This window comes from Mus musculus, chromosome 8 (genome assembly GCF_000001635.26).
Source record: "Mus musculus strain C57BL/6J chromosome 8, GRCm38.p6 C57BL/6J".
NCBI classification, from domain to species: Eukaryota; Metazoa; Chordata; class Mammalia; order Rodentia; family Muridae; genus Mus; species Mus musculus.
This window is the reverse complement of record NC_000074.6, coordinates 85,993,066-86,017,359: the sequence shown is the minus strand read 5'-3', so window position 1 is coordinate 86,017,359 and position 24,294 is coordinate 85,993,066. Positions and strand designations below refer to the sequence as shown.

The following is a 24,294-nucleotide window of genomic DNA, read 5'->3' as shown; positions in this document are numbered from 1 at the left end:
ATACAAGGCATAGTGTCCCATAGCTCAACAATAATTAATACTGATACTTATTTCTGAATAGGCAAATAATAGCTCACAAAGTCCATAAAGAATTAATTTTAAAGTTTTTTGCTTGAGTCAGTATGTCAGTAAATTTAAAGTAGAACATTTCTAATAAGACTGAAAAACCCTATGCTTGAGTAAATATTATAAATGTTTTACAAAGCTTGGCAATAACATAGCAGTGAGATGTTCATTTATTCCCAGAAAGCTTCAATAATACGACACACAGTAAGTAAGATTTATGTGCAGAAAATTGTAATTCAGATAACTGCCTCAAGTACATAATGAAATGTGACAGGGATGGCCAGAGGCCAAGCATGATTCTGCATGCAGAATTACTTTGAGAAAGGCACTCCATGAGAAAAGCACACTCACCTTTGATGTACCAAGGCAGCCAATGGGCCTATCTGGCCTTCCAGACAGACCCAACTTTTCATTGATTCCCAGGTGGAAATAAGCCTGTAAGACACAAGTGACTTGGCTTTGTAACGATAGTCCTAGAGAAATGGTGCCAGGGAGGCCCAGCTAGAACCAACAAACCAGCCAGGTAATTCTGGATTGGGGGTTACTGAGTTTTCCAAAGCAAAACTTTCTAGATTCAAATAGCAACCTTCTAAACTGTAACACTGTTATATTGGTGGAAGTGTACAACCTGCTTGGCTTTGATTCTTAAAGCAATTCAAGAGACAAAGGCGCTCTCTCTCTCTCTCTCTCTCTCATATCTCCATCCACTTAAAGTTATTTAAAAAAATCAGGGCCACACATCTCCCACTGTGTGTCTACTTTCAAATATATTTTATCAAAATGAAATCATTTTTACTGATTTGTTTTCTGATTACATGAATTTCAAGTCTTGCAACACAAAATGTTGGTCTTGCTTATTCTCATACCTTATACAACAATTATTTGATTCTGGTATATTTTGAAAGGGGTCTGTAAGTTACTGTGTAAGCCTAGAGAAGCATCAAAAGATTCTTAAAGGCCACAAATTAAATATACACCCACAATATAGACAAGGATTAATGAGCACACATTTGCATAAATGTGTATTCCTATAATACATAATCCTTTTGTTTCCTGGTTATTGAGTTTATCATGGAGGTGTTTCAGTTTCAGACAAGATGTACAAACAGATGCATAAGAACAGTGCCACAGTGGAATAGCAGTCACTGGATCTGCTAGGAGTTCAAAAACATCCAACCAGGAAGCCCTTTACCTCTGTAGCTTCTACCTCCTGATGAAATTTGTTTCTAAATATTTGTTATTTAAAAAAAAAGAATCAAGTAATATCTTTGGATATTACTTGCAATTATATCTACAAGATAATTTTTTAGGCTTGCTTGACCAAACAGACTGCACTTTCTTTTTGAAATGTTAACACCTAGCTTTTCACCCTCTCCTTTCCCCCTCTCTGCATGTGTGTCTGTCTGTCTGTCTATCTATCTATCTATCTATCTATCTATCTATCTATCTACCTACCTACCTACCTATCTATCTAGATATAGAGATAAAATTTACATGGGTTTTTATGTCAGTCTTTTGGGTTGAAATGATATTTCATTTTACTTTCACACTCCTATATTCAAATATTTTGGGGTAATTTTTCCAGGATACTAAATGTTCATGATTTCGACTTTTTATGTTCCCCTTTCTGCCGAGTATTTGTCCTTCTTTTTGTAAGATAGAGAGCCTTACCCTTTGAATTAATGTTTATTCAGGTTTCAATGTGAGAAAATCTGAGAACTACACCATAGAGAGAATCTCTTATAAGTATCACCTGTTTTTAAAAAGCTGATGGCCAATGACATGAGGTAGGAAAAAGGAGGCGGGACACTGGCAGGAAGGGAGAGGATTCTGGGAAATAGCATGAGAATAAAAAGAGCCACAGGGAGAGCTTCGAGAAGACAGACAGTAGAGACCTGAGGAGATGGGAAGGAAGAAGCATCCCAGGACTGAAGGAGAGGTGACTAAGCAAATGGCAGACAGAGAGTAGTTTAAATAGGTTAGGCAAATTATGAGCTATTCAGGGATGAGCCAAAGCTTATGGCCTAGGCATTTAATAATAAAGAATTAGTCTCAGAGTCATTGCTGTTGGGAACTAAGTGGCCAGGAGGAAAGATGAAATTATAAAAAAATAGTTTTTACGTTACATAGTAGGTGACACATCACTTGAGTGAGTGGTGTTCCAATAGTGATATTATTTTTGACTAGAGAATTTCACATTCAGGTTTGATATTATCAGGTTTGTATGCCTTATTTAGTGACATTTGCCAGTCATCTTCTAAACTGCTTTTTTGGTGCTGGTGTTGTAAGTGTGGCCTTTCTGCCTCCGTAAGCTATAAAAACATATTCCTCAGTCATTTCTTCTAATTGATTTAATACTTAAATCACTTTAAAATATTAAAGTGGGATTGGCAAGATGGCTCAATAGGTGAGGGCACCTGCCTCCAAGCCTAAGCAAGTAAGCAAGGCTTTGCTTCCCTGAGTAGAAGGAGAGAGCTGACAGCTCAGGTGGCTCTCTGGCTACCACATGCGTGCTTTAAATTACTTCAATGTTTACTTTGCCTAGAATGAATTTGGTTTTGCAGTTGGTGACATGAAAAACCCTAAATTTTTCCATATGCATAATCAAACTCTTTCTATACAATTGTTTGTGATTTGAAGTATTTGCAAATAACATCATCATATTCAAAGCCAATGTAATGGGCTCTCTCTACCACCACTGAGCTCCTGGGTTGTTTCTCCTTTTGAATTGTGCATTAGCTGGTGAGCAAGCTAATAGGAATGACCTGTGGGTATCAGGAACTTTAAAGAACCTAGATTGCAGCACACAACAGTAGATTTGATATGCCTTCCCACAAGTATTTTTACATTTTCTGAAATAACAGTATGACTAAATTACATTATATTTCTTTTGGGCAGGAAGTAAAATTAACCAATCATGAACAAGCTAAAATCAGCTTACTTTGGGACTGTTACTCTTTAGCATAGTAAAAGGTTCTTCTTTATTTTCTGAACCATGGCAAGGGAGCTTTGACAGTTAAGTAGGTGGTGCCTGGTACCCATGTAACTAGTGTGCCGAAACATGTGGAAGTGCGCACACCACTTAGGAACACAGACATGCTTCATACTAAGTTCATACTGTATTCAGATCAGCACTCATCACATTGCAAGTTTCCAGCGTACAGGCAGAAGCCCTGCTCCCAGTTGTCTGTCCCTATACCCTCATTAGTGTATTGAAACAGGATGCAGCTTATCAGAAGAAAGGGAGCAGTGACTGCCACCAAGATGTGTGCATCAAAATATAATTTGTGAGAATACCTTTTTTTTTTTTTCTGTTAAAAGGCAGACTTACAATGCGTGGTTTTAAACAACATATCCTAGGGGAGGAAGCCCACATAGCAGCTGGTTTGGAAGACAGGATGTTCCCACAATCAACATACACTCTTCCATCTTCACACAAGCACAGAGAAGCAGGGCTCTTGGTCACAAATTTGTCTTAAGTCATATTCCACCACCAAAGTATATATCATTTGCTAAGATCATGTTTACAACAATGAAATGTAAGTCAGGACAAGCCTGACTCAGATACTTGGAATGCTTTCCATTGTCTCTGTGATCCCACAGCACTTGGCACAAACACCTATTGTAGCTATCATCAGAGTGGACTATAATTAACTGTGTTGTTGTTGTTGTTGTTGTTGTTGTTGCTTATACCATACACATCAGTAGACTCAGAGGTCATTTAAGTGACCCATAGTGCTTCATATGCCACATGATTGCTGAAGAATAGATAAAAGCAACTTTCAAGTGGTTTGTTATTTATGCTGACTGACCTTTTACATTTGAATTGCATGTCATCAAATAGAAGATTACCTACCACTAAAACTGTACTCATTCTAATTAGACTTGAAGAATGAGGTTTGGGTTAATTTGTTTTAAGGCCATGCTTATCAGGACTACCCTTCCTTTCTATTCTGTAGTACTATCGGTGTAGTACTATCTCAGCTGATAGATAGTCTGTGCCTAACAGTACACAATGGGAAGCTTTGAATTCTCGTATTCCTTTCTCCCATTTTAGGTCACCTTTTCTCCTTGCAACTCCTCAGGTCCTGGTCTCGTTTATCATAAAACAAACCAACACAGCACAACAACAACAACAACAACAACAACAACAACAACATACAAAATTACATCCATCATGGGGTTTTCCACTCAGGAGTGTGATTTCATTTCAAGTGTTACCTGTTCTAAGAATCCTAACGTTACATCCTGCTGTGTGGTGAGTGGCTGGGAAGAGGAGGGAAGCACATAAAATTTTAACACATTTAAACTTTGTTGATTGTGTGTGTGCGCACATGGGCCACAGCATGTGTGTGAAGGTCAGAAGACACCTTGTCTTCCCTAATGTGGGTTCTGGGGATCTCAGTCATGAGTGTGGTGTAGTGGGCCTCACCTTTAGGCCCATCTCACTGGCTCAAAGGCTTATGCCTTTTAAAGAAGGATAGTGATTCTCTAAGAGCTAGTACTCTTGGTGCCCTGAAACCTAGGTTTTCTTTCCTGCTATCTTTTTGGTAAGTCCAGTCCGATGACCATGGCTATGGGCCACTGCATTTCCCTATTTAACACCATACACCTTACTTCTCTCAGCCTTCATTCTTAAATAACATTCAAGGCCATGGCCTCTGTCCTTTATATCAACTTAACCTTAATTAGTTGAGAGGTATTATAAAAACTTCTGTCAAGCAGTGGGTAGCTTCTTTCTGGACTTTTGAAACCAATTATTAAATAAAACGAGGCTGTAAGTAACTAGTGGGGTTTATAATTCCATCTCCAAAAGCAGGAGCACCCACACACATGGCACCTCTGCATCCATCGTCAGACTGGCACACTTGAAAGCAGGAGCACCCACACACATGGCACCTCTGCATCCATTGTCAGACTGATGCACTTGAAAGCAGGAGCACCACCACACATGGCCCCTCTGCATCCATCGTCAGACTGGCACACTTGAAAGCAGGAGCACCCCCACACATGGCACCTCTGCACCCCTCCTCAGACTGGTGCACTTGAAAGGTTCCAAGTCAATTTTTAGTCTCAGCCCCAAACAGGCATATGACCATATCAAAGCCAGACATTATCATTTAATTTCTTTAGACTCAACAAACCAAACATATAAGAATGATTTCACTTTCCAAAAAGTAAAGTGTGGGGGCTGGGGGGAGGAGGGGGAATGGAGGGGGGCAGTGATTACCAGAAAAAATTTACTTAAAACACTGAGGTTTCAAGGTAATATGAGGGAAAATAAAACAGAACTATAAACGATAATTTTACACATGACAACTAAAATTGAGACTGATTTGTTATTGAAAGTGTTTAGCCAAGGCCAGGAACTGATTTTAACAGGAAAAGAAATCAACCTGTTGATTATAATGTACAACCCATGAATATAATGTACAAATACACACAATGAAGGATTTTGCTCATTTTGTTTTTTGTTAACATTTGATAAAGTGGACTAGTCAACTTAATTACCAACTTTAAGACAGTGCTCTCCTCTCAGGATTTAAATTTAACTATGCATTTTCCCTTTGAATTAAGTCCAACAATTTTGTCCTAATACCTCTGCAAGGGAGAAAGACACGGGCACTTACTTTTACAAGCTCCTGCTGAGGCCAGATCTGAATGGGTTCCACCTGCTGAGGAGTTTGGGTTTGAATACCATATGTATTGAGAAAAACTTGAAGGCTAAATAGAGATTAGAGAGATGAGGTAGAGAGGGAAGAAGAGAGAGCTATTTTTAGACAACGCATTTATAATTCAGGAAATTTGAATGAAGGAGGTAAAAGGCACAGGCAGGGCTAGCTTGGGACATATGGTAACTCTGTCACTATCTGCAGTACATCATGTATCCCAGAATTCATAGCTCTCAAAGGCTTCTTCCCCAAAGTATTGGGAGCCTTGGGGAGCGGGGACAGTCAGAAATGCAGGCAATGATTTTAGTAAGCTCTGTAATCTATGGGCACTAACTTCTCAAATTAACATCCATGCTTAAACATGAAAAGTATACTTCATGACATGTAAGGTCACACTGATGATATCCCAGAAACTGCCAAGTTTTATTGCTAATGCCACCCTCAACATGGTAGACATGAGGCAGCACCCCCTCCACCCTCAACATGGTAGACATGAGGCAGCACCTCTCCCTTTCCCACAGAAAAATACACCACTCATCTGCATCTCACCGTTGGCTTTCTGCTACAAGTGCTACATGAACCACCAAGTCATTTTCCAGTGGGCCCTGCAAGGGAGAAAAAGAGCAAGGAGAAACATTGAAAAAAGATTTGGTCATGCCAGCTATAATGAGAATCAAGGACAATATTAACTATCTCTGAGCAGTTCATTAAAGTGATGGACACCAGCTAGATCTAAGCACTGCCTTTCTTTTCTCCCCCACCACTGCCTACTAATCAATTTGATGGTGTAGACAGAGTAACGGAAGACCGAGGAGGTAAAGTCATAAATCTCCTCACGTCTAGAGAGGCTAGCTTGTCAGGGAGGTTTTGAATGATGCATAACAGTAGTTTGGGGACTGAGAGTAATTTTCCATCATCTAACTCTGAAAGGAAGATGAGGAACTAAAAATAAAAAGTTCAATTTATGTGCTCTCCATAAAAAATGACTGTGAGTTAATACTTCATTTGACATCTTAACCATATATAAGATTATTCCCTTTGCTGTTAGCCAATTTCCCTTTGTACTTGATGTATGTGTGTATGTATATCAAATAGCTTTTTTCTAATATAAAACTCCTACATATTTGGCTATATAACATTATGATCACTAAATATTAGCTGTTGGATTAAGTGGTTATAATCAAAAATCGTATTGGGTATTTGTTACTCTTGTGGGAAGAGTCACTATAATACATTTAATATATATATAATTAAAATATATGCTAAAATAAACCCAATTTCAAGCCTGTATAAATTAATAGTATTAGGAAGTTCTGAAAGTACTGATGAAAAATAACCACTTCCCAGGAACAAGTCCAGCATCCCCAGCAGTATGCTGTAAGAGAGGATGCTGAAAAATCAAGCACACCTTACAATGTTATAACTGTTACTTAATAAAACCTTGCAAATGACTGTTTTTCAAAACAAAGAGAAAAATTACTCAGAGTCTCATCAAGATTTCCAACAACAAGTACAATCGTTAAGCTGACGAGAACTAGTAGTTACTTCATCTCTAGATGAAGATGTTTGAGTTTCTTAGTAAACAGAACATCAGTATATACACCTCGTCAACAATAAAACAGTCACAGACTGACTGTTCAGCCGCTATCTTCTTTCTGAATCACACATGGCTTTGGGTTAACACTGTTGCCACTGGGATGACTGTGTTCAGAACTAAAACAGCCTTTATACCTTGAATCACAGTACTTAGTTAGGACTGAAGAAATCTTAATAGAACTGAAAATCAGCATATGACAGAGTTGGAATTCACTGTCACCTACCATGTGGGGCTGGGCTCTGCACCTCCAGCAGGACACACTCCCAGTCCACTCCACAAGCAGAAAGCACTCAGCAGGGGTGGTCTCACTACAACTCCATTCCTTTTGCTACCCAACTCAGAACCATTTTCTTTAAAAACCAATTGCGATCTAAAGATTGCAATTTTGCTGTGACATTTTTCTTATTAAAAGAGAAGGTAATTAGTACTTTCTGAGTGATAATTTCTCTAACAATGTAATATTTCACCTTGTAAACATTTCTTTCTCCCTGTCTCCTTCCTGCAGTCCTATGGTACTATTATCCTCTGACTTCCTCATTCATTCACAAACTCACTTGACCAAGCACATCACAGTGATTCTCATTTTCTGATAAGAAAGCTGAGGCAGAGACTGTTTTTAAAACAAAACAAAACAAAACAAAACAAAACAAAACAAAACAAAACAAAACAAAACAAAACAATACACCAGGGGCTGGTGGAAGAGCACATGCCTTGAATGAATGAGGCCCCTGTGTTTGATCCCACCAGCACAAAAACAACATTTATACAACCAAGTTAAAGTCAGCTAGTGACAAGGTTGGTATTCAAACCAGTCTAGATAATTTCTTATACCATTACAGTGTACTATATGCCTCTCTAACATGGTGCTAACTCAATACTTGCCCCCTCATCACCCCACACCGTAAACACAGCACATCTCTCCATCTGTACAGCAGTGGTATCCTATTAGAAGACGCCATGATCTTGTACTTAGTGGTCAACTAACTGCTCTATCCACTTCAACCTCAATTCTGTCTATCCATAGCCTCCATCCTACAAACATGTATTAAAAAGCCATAGAAATGACCCCTGAAAGTCTAGCCTTCAGACAGGTATTTAAAAACTGTAAGTCTATCCTTCATCATTGATTCCCCACCTCACCCCACATGCATACCAGACTCCCCAATGCTTTCCCGTCACGTGTAGGACAACAACCAAACTGCTTCTCATGGCTTTAAGGTCCTGCTCTAGTTCCTGCCCACCTCATCTCCCTCTTATTTCCCACCATGTTCTAGTGACACTGAGTTCTCTCTGCCCTTTGAACAGCTGAGTTCCCATTACAGGGCTTTTTCAGTGGCAAGAATTACTTAGTATGCTTTTTCTACAGATTATTGAATGAAGGTCTTCTCATCACATGGGTCTCAATCATGATCCCTTCCTCTGGAGTCTTCTCTTTTCTACTGTGGGCTTGCTGTTCCCAGGACTCTCCAGCTACTTCAGGTTTACCTTATAAATCATGTCAGCTCCAGAAATTGTGTTATATTATTTATTATTATTCAATCAACAGAAAGTAACTCTTACAAAAATATTAAATCCATTTTTCCTTCCAGACCCTGCTCTCAGAATGACTACTCTAAGATTAATTATTTATTAATAAATGTCAAAGCCAAAAGCTTTGGCTCATTTCCTCACCAGTTTGAAACTCATTTAAAAGATTCTCTCTACATTTCCCCTTTTTGTCCAATAAAAGGCTCTGTCTCTTCCATCATTAAATTATACACAATACGAACACTTATGAAAAGCATTAGATAAGAATGACTTTCACAACATCTAATCCATTTGTATTTTGCAACTTTGGAGAAAGTGCTCTCTATTATCTAGCCTGTCTTGTTGAGTTAGTTTTATACATAAATCACTTTCCATCATAATTTGTATTTTTAAACCTAAGATTATTTTTTCAGACCTTAAAACATTTTCTTAATCCTAAACAACTTAAGGTTAATTGTGAGACTATCTAGTCTTCAAAACATCAGAGACCTGAGGAGGAATAAATATTTTTTGAGTATGCAGGAAGTGTAAAGTAAACAGCTTCCAAAACTATTGAAATGACAGAGGTTTTTGGCTACCTGGGCAGAATTGTCTCTGTAACATTGGAGCATCTATCGTGAGCCTTCTGGCCCAGAATATGACAGACTTTCCTGTTAAGTAGGAATTATGAAGGATTTGTCTACCTTGTCCTTGCAAACCTCAAGTCAACTTCCCTGTGTCTAGTCTGTTCAGTTTGGACAGTATTCTGTCTGCAACTGAAGCAAAGGCATTTTCTTGCCCAGTGGCAAGTTTGCCACATTGGAAGCAAACTCCATAAAGAGGTTCTTTGATGTTCCTCATCTTCACTGAAGTAGAATGAGGGTGCTGCCAGGAGCAGACCTGTCTCACTGTCAAAAAAGATCTTTTCATAATAAAACCTCTTTAAATGCCATAATCTGTAGATCTCTGGGATTTTTGAAGACTATCTATCTATAGTATATCTGAATTGTTTGTTGCTAGCTATTTACCATTTGTTCAATTTTGAAAAAATATCTCTGTAATAAACTAGACTAGCATCTAACATGACCATATGTTTGATCAACTATTAACCTGTATTTCTTATCTAAAACAGTTTGTAATATTACACAGATTTCAAATGGAATAGAACTTAACATTACATTTTTAAGAATTAGATAGGTATTAGAATTTGATATTTAGTATGCTAAAACCAAATATAACCTTAATTTTTTTTATCAATATACAAAGATCTATACCAATGTAAGGTTTTTGGCTTGCTAGTACTCTTTGGTCTAAGAGTAGTTTCAATAATCTATACTTTTTTCCTATTATTTCTACATTATTCCTATATCCTCCCATTTTTCATTTCTGCTTCTGCCCCCTTCTCCCCTATTACTAGGTAGGAGAGAAAGAATAGAGGAAAGAAAAATGAAGAGAAAAAGAAATTCTTCAATCTAATCTCTCTTATTTTGTTTCCTTCCTGATCGAAGACCATTAGAATTTGTTACCAACCCCTTAAATGACAACAAACATTCATCATCCATAGAATGACCATAAACCATCCATCCCACCTCTTGGAAATAGGGCATAGTTCTCTCAAAATTGCTTCCTGCTGATTTAGGGAATTGCTTTTCTTTTGGGGGTAACAAGAAATTTGGGGAAATGGTCAAGTCTTAATAAGGAAGCTAGCTGTATCAGTTATTGTCTAGTCTTCATGCTGAGAAAGTTCCAGCTTAAGTAATGTCCTGGATCAGTCAGTGAGGCTGGGCAGTTGAGGTCATCTGGGGTCATCAGCTTTTGTTGAAGCTGTCCTGGAAGCAAGTTCTGATGAAATAGTTGTTAAGGCAGTCTGAAATAGGATCAGGAAGGATGCTGGAACAATGTGACTCAGCATCTCAACATCACTGAGAGTGAATCATGTCAGGGCTGTCTTCTGGTTTGGTTTTTTGTTTTTGTTTTTGTTTTGTTTGTTTTTAATTTTCTGTGAACATATAAGCTTTCAGTGGTAATACACATTTCTGTGTATATATATATATATATATATATATATATATATATATATATATATATGCATATATATGTGTGTATATGTATACACATATATGGAACGTGCAATGTGCACAATTTAGTTAAAGATGTTTCTTTGCTCTCTGAATAGGTGAGGCATCTGTCTTTTTGTATATAAAATTTCACGGCAATAGATGTCAGATTTGTACTTAATAAATTTGAGGGATGTTATTGTTTGCAAACACATTTAAAGTTGTATAATATGTAATGCATTATCTCAGAAATATGTATCAATTCATGGTATGAAGTGCTTTTGTCAAACTTTTCACATTTCCTTAGCATCAGTATCTACACTAGAGCCAAGATATATTATATCATATATTAAAAGACATATATTAAATTCCAAGTTTTCCTTTCACAGCTCCAGCTCCCCGATTGATGACTTTGAGTGAGGCTAATTATTTATTATTAAATGTGTTCACAAGCTTTGGCTCACACCCTAACTATTCTATGTCTCCCACTTGGTTAGTTACCTCTTTTCAGTCCTGGCCCCTTCTTCCTTCGTGTCTCCTCAGCATCTCCCTGAGTATATTTACCTGATGGTTTATGTCCATCTCCCAATGGCTCTCTTAAATCTCTCTCTAGTCTTCTTTTATTCTCCCACTCTCTCCTCCAGAATCCTCTCTGTGTGCCAGTGTCTGACCTCGTATTTCCTGCCTCATTTCTAATGGCTTTTTTATTGGCAGGTGATACTTATAAGTGATTCTGTCTACAACTTCCTTCTTAGCAAGGACTATGAGCTATACCTTGTTTCTATTGTTCTGCCTCATTGCTATTACTGTTTGATAAGTGACTGCCCAGGCAAGTCTCTCAATTCAGTGTTTATCTGTAATATGGGAATATCAGGCTTACCAGACATGGAGGTTCAGAATAAAAAGGAGGCCATGTAAAGTCTTCACAAACTTTTATTTATGACACAATGATATTTATACTATGGTTTTTCATGTGTCTCTGTTGCACTTGTCAATTAATCCTGCTCAAATCACCCAATGGTGATGGTGCAAGTTCCTCACTACCTGCCCCAATGTTCTGGGCTCCTGAATGAAGGACACACACATGTATGTAATCTTACATTTTAATATGTCTTAAATAGCTCAATGGCTGTGCCACTCCCAAACTTTAGAGTGTTACAAGTAACATGATTTTCTGATTCCTCCATATGCAAACAGCTCTGTAACTGACTTAGACATAAAAATGTCTCAAGCCAAAACTTTAGCAAAAATTAGACAATAAATCTTGTTGGTTATAGAATTCTCAAGGTTCATCATGTTATCCTTCACATGGTATGAATGAAGATTTATTACAATTAGTTATTGATCAGATTAACTTATAAAAAGGATAGTTGTCTTTTACTTGCTCAAACAAGGAGCAAAAATTCATCCTTAACTGATCTGTGCACCTTGTACAATCCATATGTATATCTTAATATTCATCCTCAGGGACACTGAAATGACCAACTGTTCCAGCTCCCTGCCTCCTGAAGCTGTTTTCAGAGACTTTCTCCCAGAACAGCTTCAGGAATAGCTGGTGATTCCTAGTGATGTTGGTTCATCCAACCCTTCAGACATATCTAGTCAGAACTTCAGGCAAGCCCTGATGCTTCTAAATATATATAGAAAGACTGGATGAAAGATGTAAAAGTTAGCTTTCTTAAGTCTACCTGATTTTTCCAATTTTTCGACCTCTCTCCACCTCTTTAAAAAGAATACACACACACACACACACACACACACACACACACACACATATATATATATATATATATATGTATTCTTTTATATATATATATAGATGGCTATACAGACATACACACACACACACACACACACACATACACCCCACACACACACATACACATTGCTCCAATTCAACAGGAAGAAGGCATGGAGAATTGTCATGCCTATTCCTTGGGATTGAGTATCTGGTTATGATTATTCTATAAATTATAGATAGGTTGTCATTTTAACGGATGATTTGGAAATGGTCATAATTTTGAATAGGGAAAAAAAACTAAATAGAGAACTTAGGCTTGGGGATTTCTGCTTTTCTCTTGCTCTTCTCTATCCTTTATTTCCTAGGTAAAAGGAAGGAGGTTAAAGGGGAAAAGGAAAATAGACTAATATTATAAGAAATTAGATATATGAGAGAGATTAGTAAATTTATTCTTAAAACATTGTATAGTCATAATCTTACATTGGTAGAAATCTTATAATGGATCCAAAATTGGAAATATAATTTCTTACATTGGGACAGAATTTATATATTGATACAGGATTGAGGATTTCATTGGTATAAATCTTTATATATTGATACAAAATTTAAAAGTAATTTGTTACTCTTAGATAGGCCATGTGCCTATGCAACTCATTTAAGAATACAAGGCTTAGACCCAGTCCTTCTACTAGCTGCTATTACAAACTGTTTAGGATGATTGAGTAATGCAAGTTAAGGGCCAGATAGAAAACTCATGGTTATATTCGATTCTGATTTAATTACAATAAAGTGTTTTCAATATTATTCAAATAGAAATAGCTAAGAGTAGTCAAGGTTTAACAGTTCACATATAATATATATATATATATATATATATATATATATACATACAGAGAGAGAGAAGGGAGAGAGAGAGAGAGAGAGAGAGAGAGAGAGAGAGAGAGAGAGAGAGAGAGAGAGAAATAGTCTTCAAAAGCATCAGAAACCCATAGAATGACATTTAAATTCATTTCATTATTAATAGATTTTTTTTTTGACTAGAAGATATGTGTACTCCTGACTACCTCCTTCCCAGTTCAAAGAAGATATTGAGCATCATAACCTCTGTATAGAGTTCCTCCAATTGTGGCAAGGTTGGAGGACAAGAATTTCCCTAATTCATCTACAAACAAACAAACAAACAAAAGTACTGTTCAAAAAGGGCACATGATATGAGATAGTCGACAGCTTAGCTCTGCCAAGTCGAGGTAAGCTAGTCCTTCATAATTCCTGCTTTATTCAATGTCTCTCAGATGGTTCTGGGTCAGAAGGCTAAAGAGACATGTTCCAACGTTTTGAGGAATAGGGGACTGTCCAAGTAGTCAGCTGTCTCTATAATTGTTTAAGTTTTAGAAGCTATGTTTTGTGCTTCCTATACATTTAGGTAATATTTAATCCATTCTTGGATCTCTGATGGGGTGGAAGACCAGTTATTGTCTCATAATCAATCTTAAATTATTTAACATTAAGGAAGAAGATCTAGATTTTAAAGGATGGTTTTCAGATGGTAATACAAGTTAAAATCAAAACATAATTCAGCTATAAAATTGTAAACTCTTTAAGTTAAGATAGATGTTATAGTAATGTACCTAAACTAACAAAATGGATGAACTGGACACTGTTAGTATATATCATACCTTATAGATTGCATAAGTGTTATAATTATGTTCAATGTATATCTGAGAGAAAAAGGCCTTTTTAATGGATGAGAAGAGGTAAATATTGTAGATTTGGTCTAATACTTTTATATTATGCTAATTGGGCCCCCAATATTACATGAAAATCCACAATTTCAGCACATAAGACACTGAGGGTCCCTGCCCCCAGTTGGTTTTGATTGGTAAATAAAGTTGCCAGTGGCCAATGGCTGGGCAGAGAGACAGAGGTAGCACTTTTAGGAGTCCCAGGCAGAGAAAGGAGAGGAAGGGAGTTAGCTGCTTTGCTAAGAAAGAAGTAGCTGCCATGGCTGAGAAGTAAAGGATAGAGAGACAGCCAACATATAATAGCTGGGGAAGAGCAGCCCCAGCCCTCCCTACCCCCAATTGCATCTAGGGCAACAACAATAGAATATAGATTTTAGTAAGCAATAAGTCAGGAATATTGGAGGGGAGGTGTTAGCCATGTGGAGGTTTGGGAGTAACCCAGTCATTGAGCTGTTTAAGATATTTTAAAATATAAGGCTGTGTGTGTGTGTGTGTGTGTGTGTGTGTGTGTGTGTGTGTGTCTTTCATTCAGGAACCCAGAACATTGGGATAGGTGGTGAGGAACTCGTGCCACCACCACTGGGGCGATTTGAGCAGGATTAATTGATAACTGCAACATGTATCCTCAAGCCACCTTTGTCTCAATCAACCTTTGCTTACTAATCTATACACTGGAAATAATGAAGTCTACTTTAAGATTGGGGATATAGCCCATTAGTAGAGCATCTGCCCAGCATATACATGACCAGAGACCCAATCTCCAGTGCTAGGGGGAAAAAAAAAACAGAAAAAACTAAAACAAAATATCTACTGTATATAATTATGATGGCCCCATGCATTTAACACTGGAATTGAAGACCACAAACCCCACTACACATCTGGCATCATCCAACAGCTTCCTTGGTTTTCTGCTGCACACTGGCCTCTGACAGTCTTCTGTATAAAAATGGTAGTTAAGAGAATGGACATTCCTATGTAGTGTTTAGAACATCTGCCCTCTTTTCCAAACTAGCGTCTGCCAAATAAAGCCATAACTTCTAAAGGACTTCTAATAACTAGATGCAACTTTCTCTCCCTGTTTATGTTAGAACACTTCACTACAAAGCACAGTCACTCTCAACCATCTCAAGTTTCTGCCTGCTGTCTGTCATGTTAGAACTGCAATTATTCTCTCTGTCTATACACATCCTGACTCTTTTGAGTCGGTCTCCTCTAAATATGGCTCCAAACATCAGAATGCTTGAATATCTTCCATTTCTGCTAGCAAGAGCAGGTTCCTATAACAGTCACTGGGTGAATGGGGGTTTGATTTGTGCTTATATGGGAATTCATATGTCTGCAGTAGGACCCTGCCAACAGTTGGTTTCTTGACTGGTCAATAAAAGAACCAGCAGCCACTGTCTGGGCAGGGGGATAGAGACGGGACTTTTAGGATTCCCAGGCAAGAAACATAGAGACAGGAAGAGGGAGTTAGACATGAGAGGGTCACAGGACAGACCACACCACTGTGAAGGAGCAGGAGGGTAAGATGGCTGAAATGTAGGTACAAAGGAAGAGCAGCCCCATGGGAGATCTACCCAGAAAGAAACAGGCAGCAAAGATAAAAAATAGATTTAGAAAGTGTTAACTAAGGAATAACAGAGGGGAGTGTGTGCTACCCGTGGAGAGGTTTAGAAGTGCCCAACCACTAAGCTAGTTATGGCAGATTAAATATAAAGGTTGCATGTGTGTGTCTTTCATTTGTGAATCCAGAGCCCTTGGGTGGGTGCAGAGCCACAGGCACGCCCTGCTGGGATCCTAGAGCAAACTTTTAAATAATTACCACAACTGGGCATTCATTATAGAATACTTTAGGACATTGTGGGGAGAACTATCAGTTTCTGAAATGTTTATGAATGCTTTATATAATGACAGACTAGAAGGACCCTTGTTACGCTAGGAATGGACAATGGTACCTTGGTAATCATTCGATAGTTTGGAAGAAAAACATGTTTTAGTATTCCTGATTACAATATATGAATCTTAAATATACACAGAAAATGTTTGCAAATATAAACACAGTTATTTTTAACAATAGGAAATAATCATACTAAATTTCTATAAACAGTATAACACATCATGTTAATCATGATAATTAATGTTAACCCATAGTTGAAAATATTTCCATTAAAATTTTTCATGTCTATAAATAAAATCAGACTGCTATTTTTATATCAGTCATCATGATAACAAACACATTTAACATTAATTTACAATATTAACTATTTTTAAGTAGATAGAAGAACATTTACAGAATGCCTTTCCTATCAGCTGGGTAGTACCTAGATTAAAATTACAACTCATCTTACTCAGAATTTGAGATGATAATTAAGGCACTGCATGCACATCTGTCTAGATTCAAGTTTTTAAATTACTCAAATCAGGCCAAAGTAGTAGCAGGAGAATATCTGCACCTGGGAACTATAAATAAACCATGTAATAAAGTTTCAAGGGTATTCAGAGAAACCTTAATGCGGGTGTTTCCTTAGAGTTTTCTCTTCCTTGTTCTTTTTTTTTTTTTTTTTTTTTTTTTTCCATTTTTTATTAGGTATTTCGCTCATTTACATTTGCAATGCTATACCAAAAGTCCCCCATAGCCACCCACCCCCTCTCCCCTACCCACCCACTCCCCTTTTATGGCCCTGGCGTTCCCCTGTACTGGGGCATATAAAGTTTGCGTGTCCAATGGGCCTCTCTTTCGAGTGATGGCCGACTAGGCCATCTTTTGATGCATATGCAGCTAGAGTCAAGAGCTCCGGGGTACTGGTTAGTTCATAATGTTGTTCCACCTATAGGGTTGCAGATCCCTTTAGCTTCTTTGGTACTTTCTCTAGCTCCTTCATTGGGGGCCATGTGATCCATCCAATAGCCGACTGTGAGCATCCACTTCTATGTTTGCTAGGCCCAGGCATACTCTGACAAGAGACAGCTATATCAGGGTCCTTTCAGCATAATCTTGCTAGTGTATGCAATGGTGTCAGCATTTTCTTCCTTGTTCTTTCATTTAATCTAATACTTTTCAATAGGCAATTCACCGTAAGACACAAAAATTTTTAATTTTATAGCATTTTCAGTAGATGTCTCCCAATCACAACTCCATTCACGTAGTTTACCAGCATCTCACAAACAGAAAATTGCAATGATTATTCAGACCTCTGTCTAGAGTTGTCCCATCCACCCATCCACCCATCCACCCATCCATCCTCATTTCTTACACATCTATGGAAAGCACAGCATACTTCTGATGCTTTCTTTCTTTTAATGATTATAATTCATGGTGTTCTTTTCACATGTGGCACACAGAAAATAGGCTATATCTTCATATTTATTTCATAGATGTCTCATGATGATTAATACTTTCCCCCCACATTTTTAGCCACTTAAGAGAAGCCAACTTACTAAACCAAAATCACTGAAATAATTGTGCTTACATAGTGGCACTATTAAGTATCAAGTGTTTAATTTTACTTTTGAGAGCTAAACGTCCCACCTAACTCATTCAAGGCACTGGATTATGCGAGTCTTGAGAAAACTCTTCTGAGAAGAGACTTTGAGACAGAGGCAATGGGAGGAGTATGGCTCTTATTTCAAGGTGATGGCATGGAAAACTACACAGATGTTCAGCAATTTATTCATAGGAAGTAACGCTTCCTGATAAGACTTATCTCCTTGTTTTATGGCTTATTTTTGTCATCTGCTCTCATTTTAGAATGTATGTCTCAAGAGCCTGCTACATGCAATGCTATTCAGCACTCTGTTGTACACGTGTTACTAGAATGTCAGTATGTGTTGCACACGTATTATTAGAATGTTAGTATGTCTCAAGAGCCTGCTACATGCCATGTGTTATTGAGCACTCTGTTGTACATTCTCATGACAATATTCGTTTTAAAAATTAGGAAAATGGCACTGAGAGGGAGGCTGTGGCACTTCTCCAAAGCCACACATCTCAGTAGCAGAACGGCACGTGGCTGCATTCATAGAAGGGCTGAAGTCGAAACAGTGTGGGTTGTAGTATATGCTTCACACGTGATGTGTTGCTGCTGCTGCTGTATTTTATCCTAGGCAGAGTTATCCAGAGATTCAGACCTCACATGCACATCCACATGGAGAGGAGCAGACACAGCGAGGAGGGTGTCATTACAAGGAAGTAGCTCACAGATTAGGAAACGGGATAAATTACAAGATGTACGGAGTTGGTGGGAAGCTGTTGACTTGAATGGTTCCTCATCAACTTGACACAAGCTACAGTGATTTGGGAACAAACTTTCTCAGTTGTGAGAAATGCTTTCCTAAGACTGGCCTATGGGCAAATCTGTCAGGCACATTATGGATTAATGACTGATGTGAGAAGGCCTAGCTCACTATTGGGGATGCCACTCTAAAAGTAACTTTTATTCTCCTGATGTGATTGTTGTCTGGAAGGCTTACTCCTTCCGTTTGCTAACCTAGCCCTAGTCCTGGAAGCTTCTAGCCTCCATAAAATCTAATCTAGGCCTAGAATGTTTTCAGCCCCTGAGAGTTCCTGCTGAATAAACTCACCCTTTCTAGCTCTTTCTGATCCCGGGCTGGCTGATTCAACTCAGTTGCTCTGGCTCAAACTCTTCTTCCAGTTGACTTATTAAATCTGGCTTTTCTCTGGGCCTCTGAATTGCTCTGCTTAGCCTCAAACTGACTCTAACAATCTTTTCTAATCTCCTGGCTCCTTCTCATTCTCTTGCTCGTTCTGTCTTTACTTGTGTCTAGCTTGTTCTCTCTTCAATCCGTCTCTGTAAAATTCTCCAGGTAAAATTGCTTCCTTCTCCCTCTTAACTCCATTGCCCTGTTCTCCATGGACTCTCCTGTATCCTGTACTGTACTCCCTTCTCCTGTGCCTTCTGTCTCCCTTAAGTACCTTCCCTTTCCTTCTCTTCTCGTGAGAGCTGGGCATATCCTATTCTGTCAAATCTTTCTCTGATTTATCACTTTTTCTGCCACTCCATTTGACATCACTTTCAAACAGGCACTTCCTTCTACAAACTAACTTTATCATCATTTGGGATTAAAGGTAAGTACTGAGGGCAGGTCTGTATTCCAGCAAGAGGGATTAAAGGGGTATGCTAAGGTCTGAGCCACACCCTAACTGGAAACAGGTTCAAATATCTTGTAAGAGGCCACTCCTAGGGAGGTGGCCCTGAGTTGTATGAGGAAGCAGTCTGAGCAGGTCAGTAGGAGCAATCCAGTAAACTGTTCTTCCATACCTCTGTCTCAGTTTTCTGATCTAGCTTCTTGCTCTCATTCCTTCCTAAATTGTTTTCAGCTATGTTTATCACAGCAATAGAAGCCCTAATAAGACAGCTGGACTCAGGAGACAGTATCTACAGTTCTACTCTGAATCTGAAGTAATGATATATTTCCAATCCAAAGGCAAGAAGACCCAGTAATCAGAAACAGCCTAGAGGCAAGAAAAAAGCTAATGCCCCAGGTAGTTCCACCAGGAGAACCTTCCTCTTAGGTTAGCTTTCTTCTGTTGAGTTCTTCAACAGATGGGATATGGTCTAGCCACAATAAGAGAGACAATTATCAAGTTTACTTAGTGTTTGGGCTGAAATACTAATTTCACCCAGAAATACCTCAGAAAATCACTCAGAATAATTATCTAAATATCTGAGCATTGTGTTCTAGTCCCCTCCTTCTTTCTTTTTCTATTTTATTTATTTATTTATTTATTTATTTATTTATTTATTTATTTATTGTTAGATATTTTCTTTATATACATTTCAAATGCTATCCCAAAAGTTCCCTATACCCTCCCTCCGCCCTGCTCCCCTACCCAACCACTCCCATTTCTTGGCCCTGGCATTCCCCTGTATTGGGGTATATAAAGCTTACAATACCAAGGGGCCTCTCTTCCCAGTGATGGCTGACTAGGCCATCTTCTGCTACATATGCAGCTAGAGATACGAGCTCTGGGGGTACTGGTTAGTTCATATTGTTGTTCCACCTATAGGGTTGCAGCCCTTCAGCTCCTTGGGTGCTTTCTCTAGCTTCTCCATTGGGAGCCCTGTGTTCCATCTTATAGATGACTGTGAGCATCCATTTCTGTACTTGCCAGGCACTGGCATAGCCTCATATGAGACAGCTATAACAGGGTCGCTTCAGCAAAATTTTTCTGGCATTGTGCAACAGTGTCTGGGTTTGGTGGCTGATTATGGGATGGATCCCCAAGTGGGGTAGTCTCTGGATAGTCCATCCTTTCGTCTTAGCTCCAAACTTTGTCTCTGTAACTCCTTTCATGGGTATTTTGTTCCCAATCTAAGGAGGAATGAAGTATCCACCCATTGGTCTTCCTTCTTCTTGATTTTCTTATAAAACACACTCTTTTTAAAATCTGCTTTTGAGAGAACATAATTTAGTGCTTGTCAATTAAATTAAAAATCAATTCTACTAAATAATGTATACAGTACAGGAAACTCAATTCTGATTTCTGCAACACTGTCCTGAGCTGTGTTCTAATTTGCTTCATTCTTAAAATGCCTTATACTGCATAAATATTCTTCTGGGGCTGACCTTTTACTAAAAGAAAGACAAGAAGGGAGAAAGAGGAGGAAAAAAAAAAAAAACCAAGAAAGTCCAAGGCCAGTTTTGATACCAGGGCAGTGAATTCACAATGCCTGGCCTCTCTGCCTGAGGACTGCAGACATCCATCTGTGCTCATTAGCCTTCATCAGTGGGGCTTGCAAGCACTAGGCAGTTATCATTATGGGCAGTTTTCCGCAAAACCTCATTATCTGAAGAAACCAAGCAGATGCTTTGTCCATGTCAATTCTACAGGAGACATTGAACCACAGTGTTAACCCTTAGGAACTAAGGAGCTAAGGACCACCCAGCAAATGGGAACACCCAGACTGGGATGAAGGGCATCTTGTTCTGCTATTTCCAGCTAGGCCAAGACAACAAAATGGAATGACAAATAGAAAGAGGAGAAACAATAGCATGTTTGAAAGACTAAAACTGGCTCAAGAATACAGTTAGGCAGGTAGAAATAACCCAAAGGGTTCATATATTTATCTACTAGATTAGTGATTCTGTACACTTTCATTTAAAAGTGAAAAATGAAATTTAAAAAGTATCCATGGATCTCAGATGCAGTTTCCAATGTCCAAATGAACAGAGCAGGCAAAGCAAACAACACTTCTTCCAGTGACTGCAATTATCTTACAGAAGAATGACACGCACAAAATAAAACAGCTTCTACCTCTTTCAAAAGCACTTACTGTCACTTGATGCATCTATATACTTATCTTAAAGAAATGACAAAGCTAAAGGTCCTGCTTCCTTCCTGGAAACAACAATAAAGCAGTTATAAAAGCCCAGGCTAGAGAGTCCAGCCATGGTCCTCACAACTCTGATTAAACCTAAGGGAAGGCAAATATTGCAAAACCAGTAGACAAGAATGGAAGGACCGACCTCAGGAGACATCTGTAAATGAGAGATGAGTGGTGGCAGCAGACAGGGGAAGGGCCAGCTTCCTAAAGCACAGTCATTTCACTCTTGGGTTTCTGTGTCATGTAAAAGGACTTCATGTTGTGGGTCACACCAAAGAAAGATTTCTAATGGTAAGTGGGGGGAACCAGAGGTTAGATGTAAGTACAAGAAGCAGGCTTCTTTTGAGGGTTTCTCCTTTGGGTGCTTGTACTGACTAGATTAGTCCTCTAGTGTCTGAATTTAAAATGTTAGGTCCTCTAGTAGCAGAAGTGGAAGAGGTGAGTGAGGTCTGTGTAACATACAGGTTGACAGGCCTCTATCTCAGCCAGAATCCCAACTTTTAACTTTAACATGTTGAAATCCTACCTAAAATTCCTTCTGGAATAGATATGAACATGATAAATCAGCAGTCAACTTGATGGATGAAGAAACTGAGACCTAGAAATGGGAAATAGCTGAGCAACCATCACCGCTGAAGGTGGAAGGCCCAGAGGCAGGAGAGATTAGGGTTCTCTGTCCTGACCTGTCTGTCCTGGAGTTTCCTGAGTCAGATTACTGCTTGGTCAGAACTAATAAACTCATGTGTATATGTGTATGTATGTGCATGTGTGTGTTTGTGTGTGTGCAGGTGTGTATGTGTGATTAAATCAGAGGCTTTCATTACAAAAAGGACTTTGCTAAGGAAAGTTCTCGTGAAGACCATGTTAGGTGGAAAGGGCACAATGGGAAAGGCACTGAGGCAGAAAGGTTGAAGTATTTGAGGAGAACAGTATGTCTAGAGAACAACAGAGTTGTGAATTTGTCGCCTGTGTGACCTGAGAGATGCCATCTCTCTCTCAGTTTCAATGTCAACTTCCTGCCTTATAAAATGAAAGGCACAAAACAAGGACTAAGACTAACACGCTATAATGTGATACAGGCACTGAGCCTAATGCATGATTTTGCATTTTCTTCATTTAAGGAGAAAAATACTTGCATGCCTGTTACAGAGATGAGTAGCTCAATGGCTTCTACAGGTGTTTCAAAAGAGGAGGAAAACAAAACCACATTTGCAGCCGGAGGTCTGAGACAATAGATGTTTCCCCAGAATGACTTTCTACATAACAATACATTTCAACTGTTTTATAATCTCTTGCCTTGTTTTCATTAGCTATATACTATAAAATATTTTTATTTAGGAATAGCAGAGGATTATGTAAATAGAAATGATCTAATGAAGAGCAAGTCACATTAATAGATTTAAATGTGATGCCAGCATTTTACAGCAATAAACATCAGAGTATGGTCAGCTGCTATTAGGACCAATGTCTAGAGTAAAAATGATTAGCGATTATCTGGTAAAGCACACCTTATGCTGACCGTGTTTCCAGAGAGTTTTAAGTGGTGGCGCACACCTTTGATCCCAGCACTCGGGAGGCAGAGGCAGGCGGATTTCTGAGTTCAAGGCCAGCTTGGTCTACAAAGTGAGTTCCAGGACAGCCAGGGATATACAGAGAAACCCTGTCTAAAAACCAAAAAAAAAAAAAAAAAAAAAAAAAAGAAAGGAAGGAAGGAAGGAAGATCCACCCTGACTGTGTGCAACACCATCAGATAGGCTGGAGTTCAGGACAAAGAAGAAGAAAATTGAAAAAAGGAAGCTGAAATTAGCCTCCATCTGTTTCCTCTTCATGAGTGCAAATGAAATGGGACCAGGTTTCTGACAGGATGCCCACAGCTAGAGAGGTCTCTCAGCCACACTCCCTCCTTGGATGAACAGTACCCTTAATCTGTGAGCCAAAAGAAACTTTCTTTCCTTCCTTAAACTGTTTCTCTGTTACTTTGTCATAAAAACACAAAAAGTAACCACTGCTCTTGCTAAGGAGACAAATGAAGAGGTATACACAGACACATGAAGAATTTTAGAAAGATAATGTAGCATGTCATTGAGCATTAAGAATATGTCAACGACTATAAAAACGTGGATACCAATGAGGCTATAACACAAGACAAGAAAGCTTCCATATGCCTACGTATTTGTAAACTGTTTCAGGATGTGTGATCACACTGTGAACCCTGATATTGTGTTGTTTACTGGGAAAACCTGTTTCTAGTTGTGGTGTGGCTCAGCCCTAGCACACACCTTTAATACAAGAGCTTTCTGCTTATTGTAAACAGGATTAAATGAAGGCAACCATAGGTAGAGGCCGACTAATTGCCAATTGATAGGGAGTGGACATAAAAAAAAAAACACCATAGAGTGTAAGAGGAAGTCAGGAGGGAGGATAGAGACACACAGGAAGTAGAGAGTTGGGGCATTCAGTTTGAGGGCCTTTTTAGATTATATAAACAAAGAGCCTCTTTGTGGGACATCAGCTGTGGAAGATCAGCTGGGTTGCTATCTCTGCCACTCATGAGTTAGCAGGCTTTC

At 38.6% G+C, this 24,294-nt stretch overlaps 1 protein-coding gene across 11 annotated transcripts in view; it reads right to left on the bottom strand.

Annotated features, from left to right (window-relative positions):
- Phkb (phosphorylase kinase beta) overlaps positions 1-24,294 on the bottom strand; it is a 223,399-nt gene that overhangs the window by 46,892 nt on the left and 152,213 nt on the right. For all 11 annotated transcript variants that reach the window (XR_001778385.2, XR_878767.3, XR_001778386.2 and 8 more), the window contains 3 exons: positions 6,288-6,343; positions 5,697-5,790; positions 418-501 (listed from right to left, as the gene is read on the bottom strand). Coding sequence is in view for 8 of the 11 variants with exons in the window: in XM_006530531.4 (XP_006530594.1) it covers positions 418-501; positions 5,697-5,790; positions 6,288-6,343 (234 nt within the window). In the remaining 3 variants the exon portion in view is untranslated. The remainder of the gene's footprint in view (positions 1-417; positions 502-5,696; positions 5,791-6,287; positions 6,344-24,294) is intronic.